This window comes from Osmia lignaria, chromosome 2, assembly GCF_051020975.1.
Source record: "Osmia lignaria lignaria isolate PbOS001 chromosome 2, iyOsmLign1, whole genome shotgun sequence".
NCBI lineage: Eukaryota > Metazoa > Arthropoda > Insecta > Hymenoptera > Megachilidae > Osmia > Osmia lignaria.
The window spans coordinates 9,239,083-9,260,326 of record NC_135033.1 but is presented as its reverse complement, the minus strand read 5'-3'; the positions used below and the strand labels follow the sequence as shown (position 1 = coordinate 9,260,326).

The window sequence follows — 21,244 nt, the reverse complement described above, 5'->3', positions numbered from 1 at the left end:
TGTATATGAATTCCATGGCTTGAACGAGTGTGGCACATGACATTACTTTTACTGTAATTAACAATTACGAGTCTTATAGTTTCTATATATTACTGTGACTTGCCCTTTTAAAACCCTGTCTTTAATTTTTCACCCTCATTTATTCTTTTCAATTCTTCTTGTAAATAATATTTTATTTATGATCCAATACTACATTCCTGCTACAATTAATACAGAGTACTAGATATTATTAATATCTATAAGTATTAAACATATTGTACTTATGTAATATTAATTACATGTACAGATAAAATTAATTATTGATTTATTTCAATTTTCAAGCAAAACTGATAGAAGAAAATACTCACCCTCAAAATATTATCAAATATTGTTTTAACCCTAAAGGTAAAAAAATATACAAAGCACTCCAAAAAATGTGCTCTCACGATACTTTAATTATTTTTTCCATCAGCTACACTTAAATGTATTTGTTGGTCATTATACTTACTACTTGTGTTTAAATATTTCTTACTTCCATACCATTATAAAAAGCCTATAAACTCCATCGATTTTTTGCATAAAATACGTTCTATTTCTTTATAAATTTTTGTATCTCTCTTAAAATATTGTCAAGACTGAATTACATAGGCTGTCAAATAATTAGTTGCATTTATAATAAATTTTAAACACTTTCTGGTACGATCTTGTCGTAGTGGAATGTACTACTGGAATAAAAGCTTCCTCTTTTCGGTACGTGCGGTGTAGTGATTTCTTCTTGCAGAGGTTTGTAAACTAAACCGCAATTTTTGTTATCTATCAAACCTTGTCGAAGGATCATCGGTGGTCTAATAACGGGGCCATGACCTCGTCGTTTCGCCAAATAAATTGCAACATGCACTGTTAACAGCACCATTAATAACGTTGTAATGATTATGGTGGCTATAGCCCAAACATCGGTAGTAGAATACCAAGGACGATATTCTGTATCTTCTGCGGGAACGAAATCTTCATATTCTTGATCTTGAGTGGTCCATGCTTTTTCAACTTCTTCGTTCGGTTTTAATCCATGATCAACGTGCATTTTAACTAAATCCTGTTACAAAATTTGATGACCATTTTCACATCATACCTTCATAAATAAGAAAATATTAAAAGTTTGTTTGTACTTACATCATCATTTTCAAAATTGTTCCTTAATAATGTATCAGAGTATTCTGCCGTATCAAGTCCTTCAACGATGATCTTCACTTTCTTTTCCTTACGTGGCACTGGTCTTTCTGGTGGACCGTCATTAATACCATCGCAGACTATCTTCGCTAAATCGGTCCATTGACTGATACCTTCAGAATCTTGGTAATTATCATCGTTACCATAATTACTAATATATCTGTAAATTACAAGAGAATTAGAAAAATACAACTACCTATATGTTCGATAAGCAAAACTCAATTCATACCTTGACGTTTCGACTGGTGTTACACCATGATCGGTAAGCCATTGTACAGCCTCATTAAATTCGACGTCACAATCAAGAGGATTATGCGCTAAATCTAAGCTAACGATCTTCGGTGTTGCTTTTAATTCTTCCACGGTAATTCGACGTAGAAGGTTTTCGCGAACTGACAGGGACCTAAAAATACAACATAACATTATTTCTCATATTCTTTTGAAATGACATATTGTTTGTATAGCTTTGTTTCATTTTATGTACCGTAAACTAGTCAGTGGAACTCTAGCTTCGCTCCAAACTCTCTCCAAAGCGCATCTGCTCACGTCGAGTTTAGTAAGACCTGGAGCTACCAGGAATGGTGTCACTTGTAACGTAACCAAAGGATTACCCGCAAGGCTGATTTTAGTCAAACTAATAGCACCGCGGAACATACTGTTATCCAAAGATTTGATAATATTATCGGATAGATCAAGAATTCTCAAAGACAAAAGACGACTTAAAAGACCGTTTGGCAAGCCAGTTAAACGATTTCTGGACAGATTCAAACGTGTTATTGCCGGCATAGCATTAAAGGTTGTTTCTTCAAGGAAGTACAAGCCGCAATTTGCACAGTCAAATCGGGATACGCTGCAACAGACATTCAATTATATATTTTATGTATTTTTTAAAATTATTAATTCAATGTTAAAAACTAAATTTAAATACTTAAATACCTGTAAGAATTGTACTCAAAACCAACAGTCTTGAAGACTGGTAAGGTCTTTAATTCAGGGTTGTCGCTCATCAATAATTCTTGTAACCTTGAATTAGTTCTCAGATGATGTTCCGACCAGGAAGTTAACTTGTTATTACTAACATCGAGATGAGTAAGTTGATCGAGATTATCGAAAGCGTGTTGATGAATTCTTTTAAGACCGTTCGAATTAATTATCAATTGGTCCAATAAAGGAACATCCATAAGGTCATCTTTTCCTATTATTTTGATTTTGTTATTAGATGCATCTAATACTCTCAATTTTTTCATTTTTATGGTGCTCAGAGTTTGCAAATTATTTCCTGAAAACGAAACATATCTCTATTGAAAATATCCATGAAATATAAATGTATCAGGTAAATTGTGTAATTAACATTATCTTACCAGCAACTTTAAATGTTTGAATTCCGCTATTGTATAATAGATCAACAGGAATTTCATTTAGCAAATTATTTGAAAAATCTACTTCCATGAGCGATTCCAATGTATTGAAAGCTGAGCTATCAATTTCTTTCAATTTGTTTCCTTTCAAAATTATGTAAGTAAGGCTTGGCATCCTTGAAAATGCTGTGCGTTTCAGTTTGGTTAGACCATTATACGAGAAATCTAACTCGGTAATCGACGGAGCATCGAACAGTCCATGTTTCGATAATTTAGCATCTTGCGTATGTTTCAATGGATTTCCAGAGATGGCAAGCAGAGATAGCTGTTTGTTACTGTGGAAAGTATTCGGATGAATCTCTTGGAGGTCGTTGCGTGTTAAATTTACGCAGAATAAATATGGTATATCGTCGAAAGCCGTTTGATTCAATTCGACTATTCTTGTGTCGGTGATTGTAATGGATTCCAATTGTTGAAGACCTCGCGATGCAAATGCGTGAGGGCCGAGATAAATTTGCCCGGCATTTTCTATACGCAAATGTACGATACCAGTGCCAAAGGATTGCTCATCCACAAGTTTGGTGCATCTGAACAAAAAAAAAAAGATTATAACACAAATTTGATGTGCGCAACCTAATAATTACAGTTATATAGTATAATAATAACGAGTTGCGGATATCAACGTTGCGTTTATCTTTCGTTACAATAAAGGAAACAAATTATATAATGTTATCAGGAAAAGCCATGCACGTACGTTGCAGTCGTTGCAGCTGCATATTCTCCAGCACATCTGCAGTAATCAGGACACTGCGTCATTACTTGTTCGTCGTCCTCAGGCTCATCGTCGTTCTCTTCGTCGTCTTCGTCCTCGTCGTCATATTCATCGTCACCCTCGTCTTCTTCGTTTTCACCCAAATCGCCCTCGTAAGGTGTATCTTCAACTTCGATCAATTTGTTCGTAGTACTGTCCTTCGTCGTAGTAATAAAATCGGTTTTTGTGGCTGGCAACTTTGTTGTCGTCACCGGTTCCGACGGCCTGATCCTTTTAGCTTCCGCTTTAAGCGTTTGTGCAACTTCATCTTGCATCTACAATTAAATTTTTAAGAAATTACGGTTCTCTTCATTTGTTTGTATCAAATGAACTCGAATTTGAAACTTCAATGTTGCAATTGGGTTTAACGCTTTTTTTAAGCGACAAATTTCATCACAATTGTAGACATTTTACATATCACATTACAATGTACAAATATTAGTGATTGCGCTAATAATGAAGCAAACGGGCATACGGCTACACAAAAGGACAATGGTAGAAATTGGCCACTTTTTAGACCTCCACTGTCAATAAAAACTTATTACAGAATATGTTTTTAGAGACTTTCATGAATTGAAAATGTAAAAAATGAAAATTTTAGAATTTCGTCGTCGCAAAACGACCTTCCTTATCCATAGAAACGTATATTACAAAAAGTTTTTGTTAATAGAAGAGATACTTCGGTCGATTTCTTCCATTATCCTTTAAACAACAACCATCACCTTAGCATTAGAAGTTTCTTCGTCCAAGGTATTAATTTCTTGCAACAGCATATTCTTAGGACTTAAAAGGGATTTCATAAGCAGAATATCGTCATCCGATTTCGATTTTGATGTTACCCTTTCATCGACAGAAGTTTTATTCGATTGTACACTTGCTGGTGCAATTCCAGTAGTATACGGCTCCTTCGTCGCCGAAGAACTTGATGAGATCTTCGATGATTCTGTGCTTACGTCCACATTATTATCTTTTTGAACCGTAAACGCCTGTGTAGCAGACGTTGCAGTAGAAGTAGTCAAGGACAGCGCTTCGCACAAGAAGGTTATTAGTAGCAGCGCTACTAGAACCTTCATTGTTCCTGTAAAAACAAAAATCATTTTCAGCTAAAGACATAGTAGCATTAAAAGTTTTATAGTTATTCTGTATGCATAGCTAAGTGACCGCGATCACGACCGGTTTAAGAAGCGAAAGTGCAGCCATCTATACTACAAAGACAACTGCCATCGTGTAACTGATCCCAGAGAAGCCCCTGTCTTCTCGATCCTTCCGGACCTCGTGTCTAGATCTTTGATTTTCAATCGCCTACTGTTTCGTACACAAATTTAATCCTGTACGCTTGTATTAAACAAAAGCTGTTACGATCGTAAGATAATGTTTGTTGCTCATGTATAAAAATAGCCGAGAATTTTCGAACGTTCATATGGAAGTCGTGTTTGTGACATTGAAATCGCTCCTTCTCGAAGATACGCGAGGGCGTATGTAGTCACAGCAAGATCCAAAATTGGTCATGGTTCAAAGGAACGTGATTTTGTATATGGGAGTGTACTATTCGACATATTGTTTGCTAAATAAATAACATTTACTACCTTGATACATAAAAATGTACAGTGGTAAGTTTTTGTAAAGATGGAAGTGAATACCTTTGGTCCCACATTAAGGGTACCGTCAAATTATCAACGCGTTATTAAAATTTTCTTTTGCAATGTAATATAATTTCTACAAAATTAATTACATTATCATGACGACACTTAATAAATTCATCTCCGATAAAAATGAATGAAATCATACAAATGATACTTCAACAATGTAGATTAAAGATGCATTATACGATTACTTGATACGTGACTACGTACATAAATGGATTATCACGTTTCGTTGTTCATGATTAATTAATATCGAAGATCATTTTATTTCTGACAATTAAAAATCATTCAAGATTATAATTGAGGAACTGATAAATTTCTGGAACAATATTCAATGGAATGCAAATAAATGAAATTAAAATAGTTCAACTGAATATAATACAGAATATAGTATAGTTAACGGTATAAAGTACAGCATTAGATTACATTCATCTGCTCAAATGACAGAGTGATCTTATTTCTTACTACGCAAACAAATGTTTCTCTTTGTCAGAAGTTAAATTGTAGATTTCTATAAAAATTTTGAGACTCCTTGGTCTCAATTCGTTGAAAACCCGGGAATATCACCGATAGATGTATAAATCTTTCCTCATCTTGAAAGGTAAAATCCAAAGGAAATCGGCACCGAGAAAAATCCATTTTCCTTGTATCGACAGACGCGCTAGGTGTGCTTGTTTGAACAGCAAATAGCTGGAGCCATCGCGGATAGAATGCAGTTTAAGAGAACCGGACACTGAAGCGACCAGGTATGCGTGTGAATACCGCTTGAAGAGGAGGAAGGTGGGTTTAAGTCGTAGGGTGCACGAGTGCCAGTTGGGCCTCTTTGTTCGACTCTCGAAAAATCTGGTCGGTTAAAGCCAGGTAGAATTACCTGTCCCCGACCATAACGCAGGTGGTCCCTTCTGCTTTTCCATTCCAATTTCGTTGGCATAGACCCGCAAAGAAAAGGGGCCACACCGGCCGGTCAGTTTCAGGAAGAATCTGTAAATCTTAGGCATTGGCATTTTCGAACTGGCGTTTTCGGCCCACCTACGTGGCCGACGATAAATCCAAAATGGATTGACGTCAAGATAGATGTATCAAGAAATGCTTCTTTCCTTTTTGTTTTTTTAAAGAAGAAGATCAGTGTAACTATTTATCGAGAGAACAATGATTATTTTCTTTATCGGGAGAATAAAGATACCTTTGACAAATAAAATTGTCATTATTATCAATCGTTTGGTTAACGCGCGGTTGGTAAGAATCTTGCGAGATTTCGAACGGAAGGCAAAGATCATTGTGATGAATTATTTCTTGCCAAGCAAGACAACATTCCATCCCGTAGAAAACATTCATTCCGTCAGCGTGCGTTGGATGGTTAAATAAAGCGCCGTCTTCGACAAGGACTGTCGAGGCATTTTCCAACTTGGAATCATGTATCGAATCGATTGAATCCTAAGCAAGACCGTTAGGTGATTTATTGTGAAATCAACCGGCTCGAATGACACTATGTACCAAGAAATATTACTGGTTCAACGTTAACATAACACTATCATAACGCGATGGCCGCAATCTGGTATATCGATAACAGAGTAAAAGCAACGATTTCGTAAGGGTGTGTTTATTGTTTCAAATTACCTACAACTTAACAGAATATCACTCTTCTTACTGATTAATTAACTTATCCGATATACTTAAAAAAAAACCTTAAATATATTTATTATACTTCGAATGCGGGCTGTTTTTCTTTAATTCTGACTTACGTGGCTAATTCCGGTAATCAAGATAGCGGTACTTATACTGATTAAGAATCTATTTGACTTTCTTGGTTCACACGAATGTGCGAGCTGAAATCATTTCCGCCAGTGAAGTTATCTCTTTTGGAAGATGTTACGTTATAGAAACAATAAAAAAAATTATTTTCTATACTCTGCAAGTTGTTGCAAAATTGCGTGAAATCCTCATGTTTATCGCTTTTTGATACTGCTATAGATAAATAACAAAGTATCGGGACGCTCTTGTATCGAGCCCAATCATTAACTCCCTCTTTTCGAACGATCTTGCTGCTCTTGTTCTGTCGCGTAAACGTTTCTGCATCGTAATTAACACTTATGCAACGCATCACTGTTGCATTCGTAATTAATAACAAGGCGCGCTACAGGTATTAAATGGTCAACCTTATTCAGGTTCATCGTTCCACATGGTCATTCAGAATAATTAATAAACAGCGGGATGAATGAAAGGGGGCTTTGATGAAGTTTCACTTATCACTGATGACATTTATGAAAATAATTCATTTTTAAAATTCGCTCTTCTGATAGTACTTTATTAAATTTGAAATTAAGTTGAATATCCCTATGATGCTATTATAGGGTTGATGTTATGATATTTATTTCTAAATGCGCTTAATTAGTCTGCGATTGTCTCCGTCTCGCGCAAAGATAATGCAACGTCGAGTGTTTCATTTAACCCTTCCGCCAAGTACACCGTTACCTTTGTTTTATCACAGAACAGGTTTTTTTGCCGCCTTGTCTTATCTGCGAGTTTTATCACGCACGTACTGATAACATATTCGTTTTATCTGAAACTACGCCATTACTCTTTGAAGTCTTTGTATTTTGTGTTTGGTAATTTGCACTTTCCTGCATGCTCTTTATGATTTATTAAACATAATCCTGCGTACCACATAAAGTGTTACTTAAACAATTTTCTACTCTCTCTTATGATTTTATAGAGATTAGAATATAAAATTTGTAAACCCAAACCACTATCGCAAAATAATTCATTAATAGAATATTACAATCTCAAAATGATCCCTTTAATAGTTCTCAACTAATTTCAATTTTCTTTATTCCTTTTTTTAAACTTTGTTTTCTGTCAATAATCTTTCAGAACTTGATGATACAATCGAAGGAAGAATATTATGAAAAAGTTATATCACATGGCGCCCAAGAGTGATAAGAACTGGCAATGCTTTAATTGAAATTTTTTTATTTCACCTTATACTGACATTCATAAATCTCTGATTAGATTTCACCCATATTCTATTTTTAACAAACATAAACTATTTAGCTTAAAAATCGTTGACCTCAAAACGTTTTTATTTCCTATGTAATATCTAATTTTAGCTTGATATTTTTCGTAGGTCCGAGCCACGACTTATCCAGCTACGTTGCTCGATGATTAACGCGAATGTTCCCTTATACAGCACCTTACATTGATGTCTATAAAAGCAGAGTACAATGAAACTATTTCTTAAAGAACATTACAACTATATTAAAAGAAAAATGTGTCGATCAGCAGTTGGGACATTAATTTTCTTAGAAGCAGACGTTGCTAGGAATTACAGGGTAAAAATCGACCCTCTGTCTTGTACGTATAAGTACTCTTTTATCCTAGATACATATATGTACGTGACACGTACAACGATATCTCCTGCTATTATTCACCGATGAATAATAAGGCATGAACTTTGAGATATACTTCGTATTAAAAAAATAATTCTATTTTCCTCAATTGAGAGAAGTATCGTGTTTGCAGCTCAAAGAAAAAGCAAAAGGAGGGGAAAAAAAGAAGATAATCGAGGCATCTGGCGAACCGGCTCTTCCACTCGGTACTTATTCATTCAGGGAGCAGGAACGATCGTTTCTGATCTCGACAGAAAGTATCAGAACAAGATTGAAATTACCAAGCATTGAATAGCCTGTTTTTTAGATCCTTCGGTTCATATCGACGCATCTATCATTCATTATACATTAATTCCGTAAGATAGTAAACGCAAAGAAGGTACAATAATATGTTTTTCCATATTTTGTCAGGAAAACCCCGCAGACAAGACCTCTGGGTCTTGACAGAAAATATTAGGTTTTACGACTGGTAACAATAACTCAGCCTGAATAGAGTTCCAGTTTTTCTCGGTTAAAAATAATTTTCTAAATGAACCTTGACCTTGGATTTCAGATAAATTACTGAAAGGATGCGAAATACATATTGCACCGTTTTGCAAAAATATTCGGACTAACATCGTTCGGTGTTAAACGTACAAGAGAAAAATGTATTGACCATTGTTATTGGAGAAGTAAACATTCCAACGCCATTATTACACTGGAGGCGTTATGCGATAAGGTGGCTGGGGACAGCTGACTATGGAAAGGTGGTATGCGCAGTGTTTAATTGCCATTTCTTTCAATTTCAAATGCGATTCCGAAATTTCACCGTTTCATTGTACCGTTATTATACAGGTACACAAGAAAACTATTTCACAAAGTTTCTAGATTTTCCTTTACTTAATACACAAACCAAAATCTAGGTTTTTTAAAAAATTTTTGAACGATTTTAAGTGAAAATAAAAACGCCTCTTGTCACGAGTGTTTCAGAAGCGCGCTCAATAGATCTGTTTTCTCGATTGGATTAACTCGGACTGTCAGGCCGCTTTTAAATCGTTCTCTCTGGTGTCTCATACACTATCGCTGAACTCGAGGATGTGTGCGCGTGTGTGGCTATAATGTGGCGACAGCATGGTGCGTTGCTTACGTAAAAACATTTTTGCTTTGTATTAATATTAATGTCGCTATACGATCGCTTCACGTTCTCAGAATCAACTATTTTTTATTTTCATCCGTTTATTTATAGAAATTTTTCAATTTGAAAAACTTAAAACGGCTTGATAAGACAAAAGCTTTTAAGCCGTCTCGGATGTTCGGTATAAAATATGCTACCTTGTTTTGTACGGTTCTTATCGGTTACATTATTTCGTAGTTGGTCGGCGCCAACGAAGAGCTAATCTGTCGCCTCTGATATGCGTGCTAAGGTATGCAACAACGATCGCATATTTCTGCGAAATAATGATTTTGATTATTCTCTCAAACTGAAAAATTGCACAAGTGTTGCGTGTTATTTCACTCCTAAAATATAACTGTAATAATAAACTACTGCTATTTTGTCATTTATACGTATTAAAACTCGCGAACTCATTTACTCGTCCTTCAATTACGTTTCTACACGCACGATTAACTTCCAATGAATTTACGTAAGATAAAACAAAAAAGGAGCAAAAATCTGACACAATTATATTGCTAATAAACAACGATTTGTTACAGTTTAATTATAAAGTATAAATATGAACTTAAAATTAAGAACGATTTAAAAAGAGGAACAGTGCACGATGGTACACTTTCTAAATAGTTCCACTCCAATCCACTGTAAAATTGTTTAAATGCATAAAGAATAATAATTTCTGCATATTTGTTCTTCGAACATGGCAGAAATACACACACTGCCGTCATGTGACCTTAATCGTGAAATACACCTAAGGCAGTCCCTGCTAGAAATAGGATTATTCAAGAAGAAACAGGTTACGCGACTAAAAAAAATAAGTCTACCGCGAGGTATCTTCGAAGATCAACGAAAATTTGTTAGTTGGCCACTGAGAAAGGTATCTCCAATGAAGAGCCATTTTATCAAGGAAATGGTCATCGAGTTCGCTTCAGCGATAAGAGTTAACGGATCTAGATTGCTCACCTGCTTTCGTTTCCGCTGCTGGATATTCTTCGTCGATCGGCAGTCTATTTTGCGGATTGGCAATATAACGCGCGCGAACGATGCACTAGTTGCGTAAAAAGCAGCGTCGAAAACTGACACTATAGAAGCCGTCGTTTTCCTGCTTACATTGAACGAATTTCTGAACTACGTAATCTGTTGCACTCGAGCCAGGGAACATTGGAAGTGGGGATTTACCCGGGGCCCTACCAAGCTGTAGCCGCCCATTGGCTGGTTGGTCCCTGATGCCACAGCCGCAGCTAGCTGTCCAGGTAAAAGTTCAGATAACAGGTAATCGTTGTTCTGCCATCTGGCGAAGCAGAAACCAATCTGACAACTTTCCTGTTGATGCCTCGATTATTTGCCAAAGATTTCTAGAACAATTGCGTTGATAGTTAAAAGAAAACGATACTAAAACAATTATTTTTATCGAGTAGTTTTACAATCTAGGATAAACATCTTAGTACGTGTTTTTAGTGAGAATTCCTCTCTGATATTTGTTTAAATAATAATGACAGACGAGGTAAAAAAATAATGCAGTATGCTTCAATATCGATACCAGATGATAAGCTGTCTTTTATTTCATTTTGAGAATGTCAGTGAAGCTCAAAAACGGGAGGATGTTGGATCCTGGAAGTGGAGGAACATGTGGATGTTGAGGAGGGAGCCAAGTCAATGTTTTAAAAGATGGTAACTTTTTATTTTGAGGATATAGAAGATTGATGTCACAGAAAAGATTGTCTTTCGTTCGATTTTAGATAGTAGATTAGAAAATGGAGGATTTTGGAAGCTAAAGGAGGGAGAGTCTTTGGATGTTCTGGAGAGACCAAAGTGTTAAGAGCTACAGAGATTCATACAGTCAATATTCTGAGGGTGATAATTTTTTATTTTAAGAACGTAATATGAACAAATTGATGCCAAATTGAAGGTTGTCTTTTGTTCTATTTTAGGAAAGCCAGAGAAGCTCAGAAAATGGAGGACTTTGGATGCTGGAAAAGAGTGAACCTTTAGATGTTTGGAAGAGATAGAATCGTTAAAAGACACGTTTTTATTTACCTTTTTCTTTTAATTATCAACCAGCGCGATCCATCGGTCGTTTAGCCTGATGTAGTTTCTAAAATCATTGTTCTAAATTGCAGGGTGCGCAACAGAGCAGCCGACAAAGATGAGATTTTTACCGGCGTCGGTATTTCAGATCGTGAAATATGAACTTAATGTTATTTCGTTTATGGTTGAATTAAATAGGTTCTTGTCTATGCTAAAGATGTACATACCACAAAAAAGGTAGATCCCCAAGTTTTGAAAGAGTTAGCCGCTTGGTGCAGCACTTGTCCGGAGACAACGAATTCTCGAGCATGAGGCACTCTCATTTCTTCTCTGGTTGAACAATTTACTCTGAAATATGGATATTATCAATATCGCGAGCAAGCGTACCAACAAACAGTAAATTGAAAAAGTAACACGAAGGTGTTCATGAACTTTGTTACAATATTATGCGTAAACTCTAAATTCATCTAAAAATTTGATACTTCAGAGTAATAAGAATGACAAACGGTCAGAAAATTATCCAACAGTGTGTGCTCCTTTAGTTTTCCTAATTTCCGGCGGATATTAGTCGACAGCCATCTTGCTAGCAATATTTCGGCGCTCGGCCATTTTTGTTGCGTCGACGTCAAGTGTGGCCAGAGGCCTTTCATAGTAGCCAGTCTTCGAATTTCCTTTGTATCGAAGTAACGACAGGCAGGAACTGTAATTTTAACTGTTTCACATAGTCGACAAGTTTCGTTTGTAGATCAGCAAGGAACGAAAAGAGAGAAAGAAGGAGTTGAACAATTGAAATTTTTTGCTTTGTGGTTGTCTAGGCGAGAAACAGCTAAAAAGCTTCTGAGGCAGAGCCACGAAAAATACGTACCGAGGCGGAGTAATATGAGTAATGCAGCCAACCAGAATGGATCAGGTCTAGAGCAGCAGGTAAAAAAAAGATTAAAAGCTTCATGTATTTCTGACAACGGTAGTTTCGAACCACGTCTTTTCTTTTTATCCGTTTTACCTAAATCATTTATTATTTATTACTATTATCGAGATCGGACCTCGTATAATCAATTTTCAAGAACACATAAGCTGTATTTTATAACCTATACTTTTGCGAGTCATTTAATCCAGTATCTTTTCTAAAATCAAAAAATTTTATAGACCAGGTCATCGTTAGGTTCGTTTGTGACGTACAGCTTTGTAATGGCGGCAACCAATTCCGGGAACAGCATACCTCGTGCCATGACGTATTCGCGTATTATTTTTTTTATCATGTTCAAATTCTTATCGTTAAATGAAATACATGCGACACATGTATTTTTTATACCCTCTTCCATTAATAATAAATATAGCGCATATTTTCATGTTCTTAAATTACAATTTAATACTCATGATTTTTTCATCTCTGAACAATGTATCGTATATTTCGTAACATGATGTTTCTACCTTTTATTTGAACGTAAATGATCGTGGGGATATACGATTGTAATTGCAATATGCATACAAATAACAATGATTTCAAAAATTTGCATTTTATGTTTTAGTTAGCTGGTCTGGACTTGCAGGGCTCCCGCCAACCAAGTGGGGGTCGCTACGTACCACCGCACCTGCGAAACAAATCTGGAAGTCAGTATTAAACTATGAAATATCTTTAGTAGCTGTTGAAAAAAATTTATCCTTTACTTTGATTATGTATAATTACGACCGTATCGAACAGGTAAAATAAAAGAAATTGTTTGTAGGTAACGCACCTTCGGGCGGAGAACATCATTCTTCTTCCAACTCAAGACCATATTCTGACCGGGAGAGAGGTGGAGAGCGTGATCGCGAAAGGGAGAGAGAAAGAGATCGTGATCGTGGAAGAGGAAGTGGTGTTGGTACTGGTGGCGGTAGCAGCGGCGGTCCTGGTGCTGGAGGTGGAGGTGGAGGTGGAGGCGGAAGCGGTAGCGGTGGCGGCGTTGGTGGTGGCGGCGGTGGCGGCGGCGGCGCAGGCGGAGGTGCTGGTGGTGGTTCAGGATATAGAGACGGCCGAACTTCCCGCGATGTCGACTTCGGAAATTTTGGAAACTTTGGTGGACGCAGTAGACGTAACCCTGCCCAAGAGAATGGAAGAGATTTTAGATACCCGAATTCCGATCGTGAACGGGATCGCCCGGTTAGCTCCGGAAATGATCGTTGGCAAGAACCTAGAAACGAGCGCTGGCAAGACACTAGAAACGATCACAGAATGGGGAGTAGCAGTGGTAGATGGAAGGACGACAGAGAAGGAGGCAGAAGAAACTCTGAAATTGATTGGACAATTCCCACTTCCAGAGATGAGCGACTGGAGGTGGAACTATTTGGTACTGGGAATACTGGCATTAACTTTAGTAAATATGAGGATATCCCAGTTGAGGCTACTGGAGATAACATACCTCCTCACATCACATCTGTAAGTTATAAAAAATATTCGGGTAAATTATACTTAATAACGTCGTACACATTATTCACAACTTATTTCTTTTTGCAGTTTGACGAAGTTAAGCTGACAGAGATAATAAAAAATAGTATTACTCTGGCTGGTTATGATAAACCTACACCAGTACAGAAATACGCGATACCGATTATTATCGGGCGCCGTGATGTTATGGCCTGTGCCCAAACAGGGTCTGGTAAAACAGCGGCCTTTTTAGTGCCAATATTGAATCAGATTTATGAAAGCGGGCCGCGTCCACCGCCAGTCAATTCTGGCAAGCGTAAACAATATCCATTAGGTCTAGTATTAGCACCTACAAGAGAGCTTGCCACACAAATATATGACGAAGCACGGAAATTTGCGTATAGATCACGTATGCGTCCTGCTGTTGTCTATGGTGGTTCAAACATTGGTGATCAAATGCGAGAATTAGATCGTGGCTGCCATCTTCTTGTAGCAACACCTGGACGTCTCGGAGATATGTTGGGACGCGGTAAAATTGGGTTACATAATTGCCGGTGTGTATCACATTTTTACAGCCGATAAATCGTTAATTATTTGAAATATCTAATCCAAGTAAAATACTGAATTTCTCTTTCTTAGATTCTTAGTTTTGGATGAAGCAGATCGTATGTTGGATATGGGTTTCGAACCACAGATCAGACGTATAGTTCAACAAGACACTATGCCACCCACCGGTGAAAGACAAACGCTCATGTTTTCAGCTACGTTCCCAAAAGAAATACAAATGCTTGCAAGAGATTTCTTGAGTAATTATATCTTTTTAGCTGTGGGCCGTGTCGGCTCGACTTCTGAAAACATTACTCAGAAAATTGTATGGGTGGAAGAACAAGACAAGCGTTCTTACTTGCTTGATCTTCTTCAAGCCAATAACTTCGCAGATCCTAGTAAGTTGCAGAAATTCAAATGAATATACGATATAAAATGTATCCCGTGATACAATACATAGATATATAAACTCGATCGCTTGAAATTTCAGCGTCTGAATCATTAACATTAGTGTTTGTGGAAACAAAGAAAGGTGCAGATATGTTAGAAGAATACTTACATCAGATGGGCTACCCGGTAACTAGCATTCATGGTGATCGAACACAGCGCGAACGAGAAGACGCCTTACGTCGTTTCCGTGCTGGTAAAGCGCCAATACTCGTTGCGACTGCCGTAGCTGCTCGTGGACTTGATATTCCACATGTGAAACATGTGATAAACTTTGATTTACCAGGAGATGTGGAAGAATATGTCCACCGAATTGGTCGTACTGGTCGTATGGGAAATTTAGGTTTGTTTTTTATACATATTTTTAGCGAATTATTTGATCATTTTATATAATGGTAATATATTTTCATTTATATAAATAGGTCTGGCAACGTCATTTTTCAATAATAAAAATTCTAACTTGGTACGCGATTTGGTATCTCTTCTAATCGAAGCCAATCAAGAAATTCCACATTGGCTGGATGAAATGTTTGCTGAAGCAAGATACACTGGAGGTGGATCTCGTCGAGCTGGTGGTAGTACTAAAAGCCGATTTAGTGGCGGATTCGGTGCAAGAGATTATCGTCAGAACCCTAGTTCTGGATCAGCTCGCAATGGTTCCTCCGGTCGGCCCGGTGGTTATGGAGGTTAGTATAGATTTATTATTTGGGTACGAACGATTTTAATCAAATATTTACACATGTCAATTGCTTTTTTCTCTAGGAGGTTATGGAAATTATGGAAATAATTATAATTCATCGTACAACTCTAGTAACAACATTAGCAGTAACGATCCTGATTGGTGGGGCAAGTAAATCGTCATCACCACCACCATCTTTATTTCCACTTTTACTACTATACACATAAATTCAAATATATGTAAGAAAGACACGTACGACATACACATGGTGTAACAACACGCACGTACTTGCGCGCGTATACACAACAAAAGACAAACAATTATTACGTATAAACACATCACGTTCTCTAACTGCCTGTGCACTACAATTTTCAAACTAAAAAACAAACAAGTAATTGTGTTTATTCAATTCCATAAATACTTTTTATTCGTGTGTGACGAAACACAATTGACAAATCCGAAGTGCAATTCCAGTGTTTAACATCGACGAAAGAAAATCGGAATGACATGTAAAATAATGATCTCACTTTGATGGGAAACCCGAGAGACAGTCAGGATTTGTCAGGTACTAGATAAAACGATATAAGATCCATCCAAAGTTTCGTTGCCGTGCGTGTTGAAATAACACAAGTAGTATAATCACTAATGAATCAAGTCGAGCAATCGTTAATGTCTAGATAGGACATATAACGACATGATACATAGTAGGTGGAGAAACTTAGTGAAATTTTTTAGAACTCCTGTCGAGACTATGAAGCTTTGTTGCGGCTTCATTATTTAAATTTTTGAAGGACGTGGTGGGCGTATCTTCGAGAATTATGGCGTCTAGAATCGAGTAATCGTAGAGCTTTAAATGCACAAGTGCTTTATTATTCTTGCCTGAATGGCCAGTAACTTGTGTAATTTGATTTAAATTAATGGCGCCGTTTTTTCTTTTTTTTCTTATTTTTATTTTTTCTTTTTTTTTTTTTTTTTTTTTTTTGTAATACATATATATATATATATATACACATACATATAACATATTTGACTAGGCGCCCCGGATACGCCATATCGCCATCGCCATAGCTTTTCGTGACAATTCCTGTTTTAAATTTACTATAGTCCAGCGACGAATGGTACTTTGTTGTTTTGCCGTCCCCAGACACAGACGACATTGCGCCGGCAATATCATGGTTTAATCGACTAAAAAAACCTTGTAAAAGTTTCCAGTAGTCGAGAGCTTTGATATTAAGAGAAGGACAACACAGGCTGCGTCTTAGGATACTTTTAGAAATCTCGTTTATACAATATTTCTGTCACGTCCTCTTAACAATAAGTACGTTTTCAAAGTCGAATTGCTGTATACTTATTGCTTGTGTGTGTGTGTAACACTTTAATTCAAAGAATTATTTTATTTAAAACTTTGATCATTGTATTTAGAGTAGGCTGGAACGTTTTCAGCGAGTATCAGGTATAGTGGTGTACCTGAATTTTAATGTACTCTAAGTAGAATTTCTAAACGTAACAAAGACGTTGTCCTGTAACAATGGTATGGTGCGTTATAAAAACATACAAAAAAACCTTAAGATTGCAATACTGGATGCGAGTGCTCGAGAACGAAACCTTACATTTTAAAAACGGGTTAAACAAACAGAACAAAACAAAAAAAATACGGTTGCAGTTACAGAGGGGAACTTCAAAAAAGAAGAGCAACAATACATACACCATTAGTTGGCTCAACTTTTCAAGGGAGGACATAAAGAAAATACTATTACAAAAAAGCAAGCCCTTTGAAAATAAGGAAGCATTAAGGACGCACTCATATTTTATAACTGTAATTTATCAGTACGATAACGCTACATATATAAATATATGTGCGTGTGTATATATATATATATATCTCTCTGTACGTATATATATACATACACACTACGTAATATTCGTAAATACATAAACATTAAAATAATTGATAAACGACTGTGATATCGAACGATCTTGTGACATTCAATTTCCATTGCGAATTGATTAATGAACAATTTAATGAAATACAAATGTTAAATGTATGAATTAATCGGTATTGAATGTCAGGAATGCATCAAGCTCAGTTTGTTTGAGCCGGGAACGGGAATATTAAAAGTCGTTAAAGTAAATAACATCTAAACAAATAACGTGGCTGTTGTCCGATCGGGGAGGGCTGAACGCTAGCTCTTACACAGTCCTGAAAAACACGTTTTTTGGGGCATTGTTTCTACTTAAATGGAAAACAAAAAAAAGAAGTTAAATAAATAAATTAAATAAATAAATGCGCATTAAACGATAGATGATAACGACAAAACGCGTCATTACTGGTTGATGATGTTGGTAGGGCTTTATAGAATGTCGATATCTTTTTGTGCAAAGAAAGAAAAGTAACGAAAAGAATATAAAAGAAAAACAAAAAAAAAATAATGAAACGGAAAAGAAAATGAAAAAAACGTCGGATTCTTACCTAATCTATGCGAGAAAAAGTACAAATTCAACTTTTTGCGTGACAACTGACAGGATTTTTACACATGTCATAACTTATACCTGTTATATTAATAGATTTATAGTGCAATCGCGTGCGTGAATCGTATGCCGTGTGACCGTGGACCAAGGGTGTGAATGACTTCCGTACCCCTAACGAGGGAGGGAGAATAATTAATTTCAACTAGAACTTTCAAATAGTGTTACGAATAATAATTGTTGGCTTCCGACTATATATGGTGCGTGTGATTTCAAATTCTAATATGATTTTATCGTCGAGTCCGTTTGTCCACTCGGAGGCCCTGCCAAGAACATTACAAACAAAAACCTACAACGAAAAGTGATCGACCACTTTTTCGTTATATAATATAGTGTACAATTTTTACTTACGGCACAATTTAATTGTTCAGTTTGAACCTTAGTCTGTTAAGAGAATAGTAGGATCATTGCCGTAATACTACTACTACTACTACTACCGCTACTAGTGCTACTACTACTATTACTACTACTATTACTACTACTACTAGTACCACTCTTATTTGTTACTATTCATCTTTTTTTTTTTTTTTTGAACAATGTATCTCCGTGTCGATTTCCCTAGGTGGTACTATATACGGTATGCGCAAAGTTGCGTTGCGTTATTTTATTATAATAGAAGAAAAACAAAGAATTAGATGACTTTTGGACACTATTATCCTGAATTTTAATTTTTCTTTTTTCTCTCCTTCGTTATTTTTTTTTTTTTTTTTTAATCCACGGAAATCGGTCGTTACTTTTCTACTGGTGTAATTACAATTTAATCAAATCTATTTTGGGAAACCGACGAAATTCCGGATTCTACTGTCCAATCGTTAACTCAGGCAACGAATACATATGACGCGTCGGTGTAAGTTATTAGTCTCTTTGTGCAGTTGGAAGTAAATACGTTCATTTACGAGTAACGTGGTGGACAGAGATTATGCGGTTAACGTCAACTATACGCGAAAGTATTTTCATACTTATTTCTTCTCTCCTAGTTATAAATATTTTTATACGCAACAGTGCTGATTGACAAACAATCGCGATATCATTGATTCCATATTCTTTTTTTTTTTAACGATCTTAGCTATATCGTATTCATTTCATATGTAATATATATAAAAAGAAAAAAAAAATGAAAATTGACAAATATTTTTGTGCGATCGTCAGATGTCCACCGTTTCGTAATTGAGATGTACACACGTGTAAATTCTTCGAGTACGGGGTATTATGATTTAGAGCGTAATTAACAACTTTAGACGAATTAAAGAAAGGAAAAATGAAAAAACGATGTTATATTAAACGACACTATTTATTAAGTATTTATTTTTTACGTTTAATTCTCGAAGAAGATGTCGATAAAAAAGGGACAGTCATATATTTGTACTGTATCAACTACCTTTTTTTAACGTTATGTTTAGTCCTCTAATGTATATCGGACGAGCAGCCTTAGGAAACATTTATGGATCTACTCAGAGAGTGAAATGATTAGACAAAGATGAATTAAAAGTGTAGTGCGAAGAAACGAGAGAAGAGGGGCTACGAATAGTAAATCATTGCATATTGTGTAAAAAAAAACTGAAAAAAAAAAAGGAACAAAGGTGTTTGACTGTGACTGCAATCATTATTAAGAATGAGAATGCGCAATTACAAAGCACACATACGGGAAAGAGAGTGAGAGAGAGAGAGAGAGAAAGGATGAAAAAAGCATTGTAAGCCATATTTATTTTATGTAAGACACGCGACAAGTGTGTCAGAAGAATGTCTTACTTAGGCAGGCGAGGATGCCGCCGAATACGATTATCATCGCGTGCTGTAGATGATAATTTCTTTTTTTTCTATTAATTCCTTACGTCTTGTTCACATTTGAAACATTTTGTTTACGAACGGTGTTGTTCGCGTTGCTTTTGGTAAAAGACAGACAAATTTGTATGCGCTTATTGTATGGACCTACCTTGAGCAACGTTCCGTTTAACCCTTTAGCTACGAGCAAAAACGTTCGCTGTTATGAGCTATGTAATTCATTGTAAGTTAATGTAAAGTAATATTATTTAGACGAAAGGAAATTGTAAATGAATAACAACAAAACAAGCGGTGACGATGATCCATGCAGCTTCTATAGTGTCTTTTCGTCCGAGGAAACCGCTTAAAATAGAAGCCATTATAATGGTGTAGTAGTAGCTGAAGGGTTAAGGTGAAAAGGTTAAAGTTAATACTCAGAGAAAAAAGAAAACGAATAACAACAAAGCATTGAAGCATTGAATAATCGTATGTGCGAGATGTGAATGTGTCTGTGTATGTATGTGTGGGAGAGACAGGGAGAAACAGAGGATGGGCACGAAACGGGAGGGTAAGAGCATACGCGTAGGCTGACAAAATTGGAGGGATGGCAAAAAAAGAAAAAATGTCTTCGAAAACTTTTATGAATGTTATTTCATCGAAGAAGCGTCGCTTGTCGTCGAATCGAGAACGCAGACAAAGGATGTATTTATAAAAAAAAAAAATGGAAAGAAATTTTCTGAAGGAAGCTAGTATCGCTTCTAGGCACGAGTCTCGATGGCTGTGTTTTACTTTTTCCGCGGCGAATGACGCTCGTCGTTGTGTATCATCCACTTGTGTAACTCTAATGATACTGCTATATTATCTTACTTCACTGAGATGGCGAGCAAATGGCAAACAAAAAAAAAAAATAAGAAACAAAAAGTGTGAAAGAGGAAAGAAATGGAACGGTGAACGTACCATTCTGTCGGTCTCTTAATTAATAATTGCACATTTACACGCTACATTAGGTGAACCAAGGAAAATACGCGAGAAGTAGGAACAAAATTTCGCAAAACAACTGTACGTCGTACGGCTACTGAAAGAATAAATAAAAATAAAGTGTCTGAAATTTCAAAAGGGAAGAAGTCAACTTAAAAACCCTATAAAGTGTATAATACATATACATATATATATATATATATATATATATATACATACATACATAATATGTATACACTTTGTCGTTCATTAGCAATAAGTTACGAATTGCATTAAGGGGAACATATATGCATCCTTGTGCTTAGATAAAAAGCAAAACAT

At 36.2% G+C, this 21,244-nt stretch overlaps 2 protein-coding genes and 2 long non-coding RNA genes across 5 annotated transcripts; 1 reads left to right on the top strand and 3 right to left on the bottom strand.

Annotated features, from left to right (window-relative positions):
- Positions 1–483: 483 nt before the first annotated feature.
- On the bottom strand, positions 484–10,658 carry Gp150 (leucine-rich repeat domain-containing glycoprotein 150). Of its 2 annotated transcripts, none has more exons than XM_034330318.2 (9): positions 10,518–10,658; positions 4,098–4,453; positions 3,319–3,650; positions 2,568–3,151; positions 2,143–2,485; positions 1,691–2,056; positions 1,436–1,609; positions 1,150–1,366; positions 484–1,072 (listed from the first exon to the last, which is right to left on the bottom strand). In XM_034330318.2, exons 2-9 carry the CDS (start codon positions 4,446–4,448, stop codon positions 662–664), a joined length of 2,778 nt encoding a protein of 925 aa, XP_034186209.2. In that variant the 5' UTR covers positions 4,449–4,453; positions 10,518–10,658; the 3' UTR covers positions 484–661. The 2 variants fall into 2 exon arrangements, with proteins under 2 accessions (XP_034186209.2, XP_034186211.2); XM_034330320.2 differs by having other exon boundaries at positions 4,215–4,453.
- Positions 10,659–11,403: 745 nt separating this feature from the next.
- On the bottom strand, positions 11,404–11,946 carry LOC117607096 (uncharacterized). The gene is made up of 3 exons (XR_004582133.2): positions 11,810–11,946; positions 11,592–11,649; positions 11,404–11,524 (listed from the first exon to the last, which is right to left on the bottom strand). It is a non-coding gene; the product is annotated as an uncharacterized LOC117607096 (long non-coding RNA).
- A 244-nt stretch (positions 11,947–12,190) lies between these two features.
- On the bottom strand, positions 12,191–13,455 carry LOC117607093 (uncharacterized). Its single transcript, XR_004582128.2, has 2 exons — positions 13,319–13,455; positions 12,191–13,174 (listed from the first exon to the last, which is right to left on the bottom strand). It is a non-coding gene; the product is annotated as an uncharacterized LOC117607093 (long non-coding RNA).
- bel (ATP-dependent RNA helicase bel) lies at positions 12,370–20,866 on the top strand. Its single transcript, XM_034330331.2, has 8 exons — positions 12,370–12,506; positions 13,112–13,193; positions 13,310–13,998; positions 14,077–14,540; positions 14,626–14,930; positions 15,023–15,322; positions 15,402–15,665; positions 15,742–20,866. Exons 1-8 carry the CDS (start codon positions 12,462–12,464, stop codon positions 15,831–15,833), a joined length of 2,241 nt encoding a protein of 746 aa, XP_034186222.2. The 5' UTR covers positions 12,370–12,461; the 3' UTR covers positions 15,834–20,866.
- The last annotated feature ends 378 nt before the right edge of the window (positions 20,867–21,244 follow it).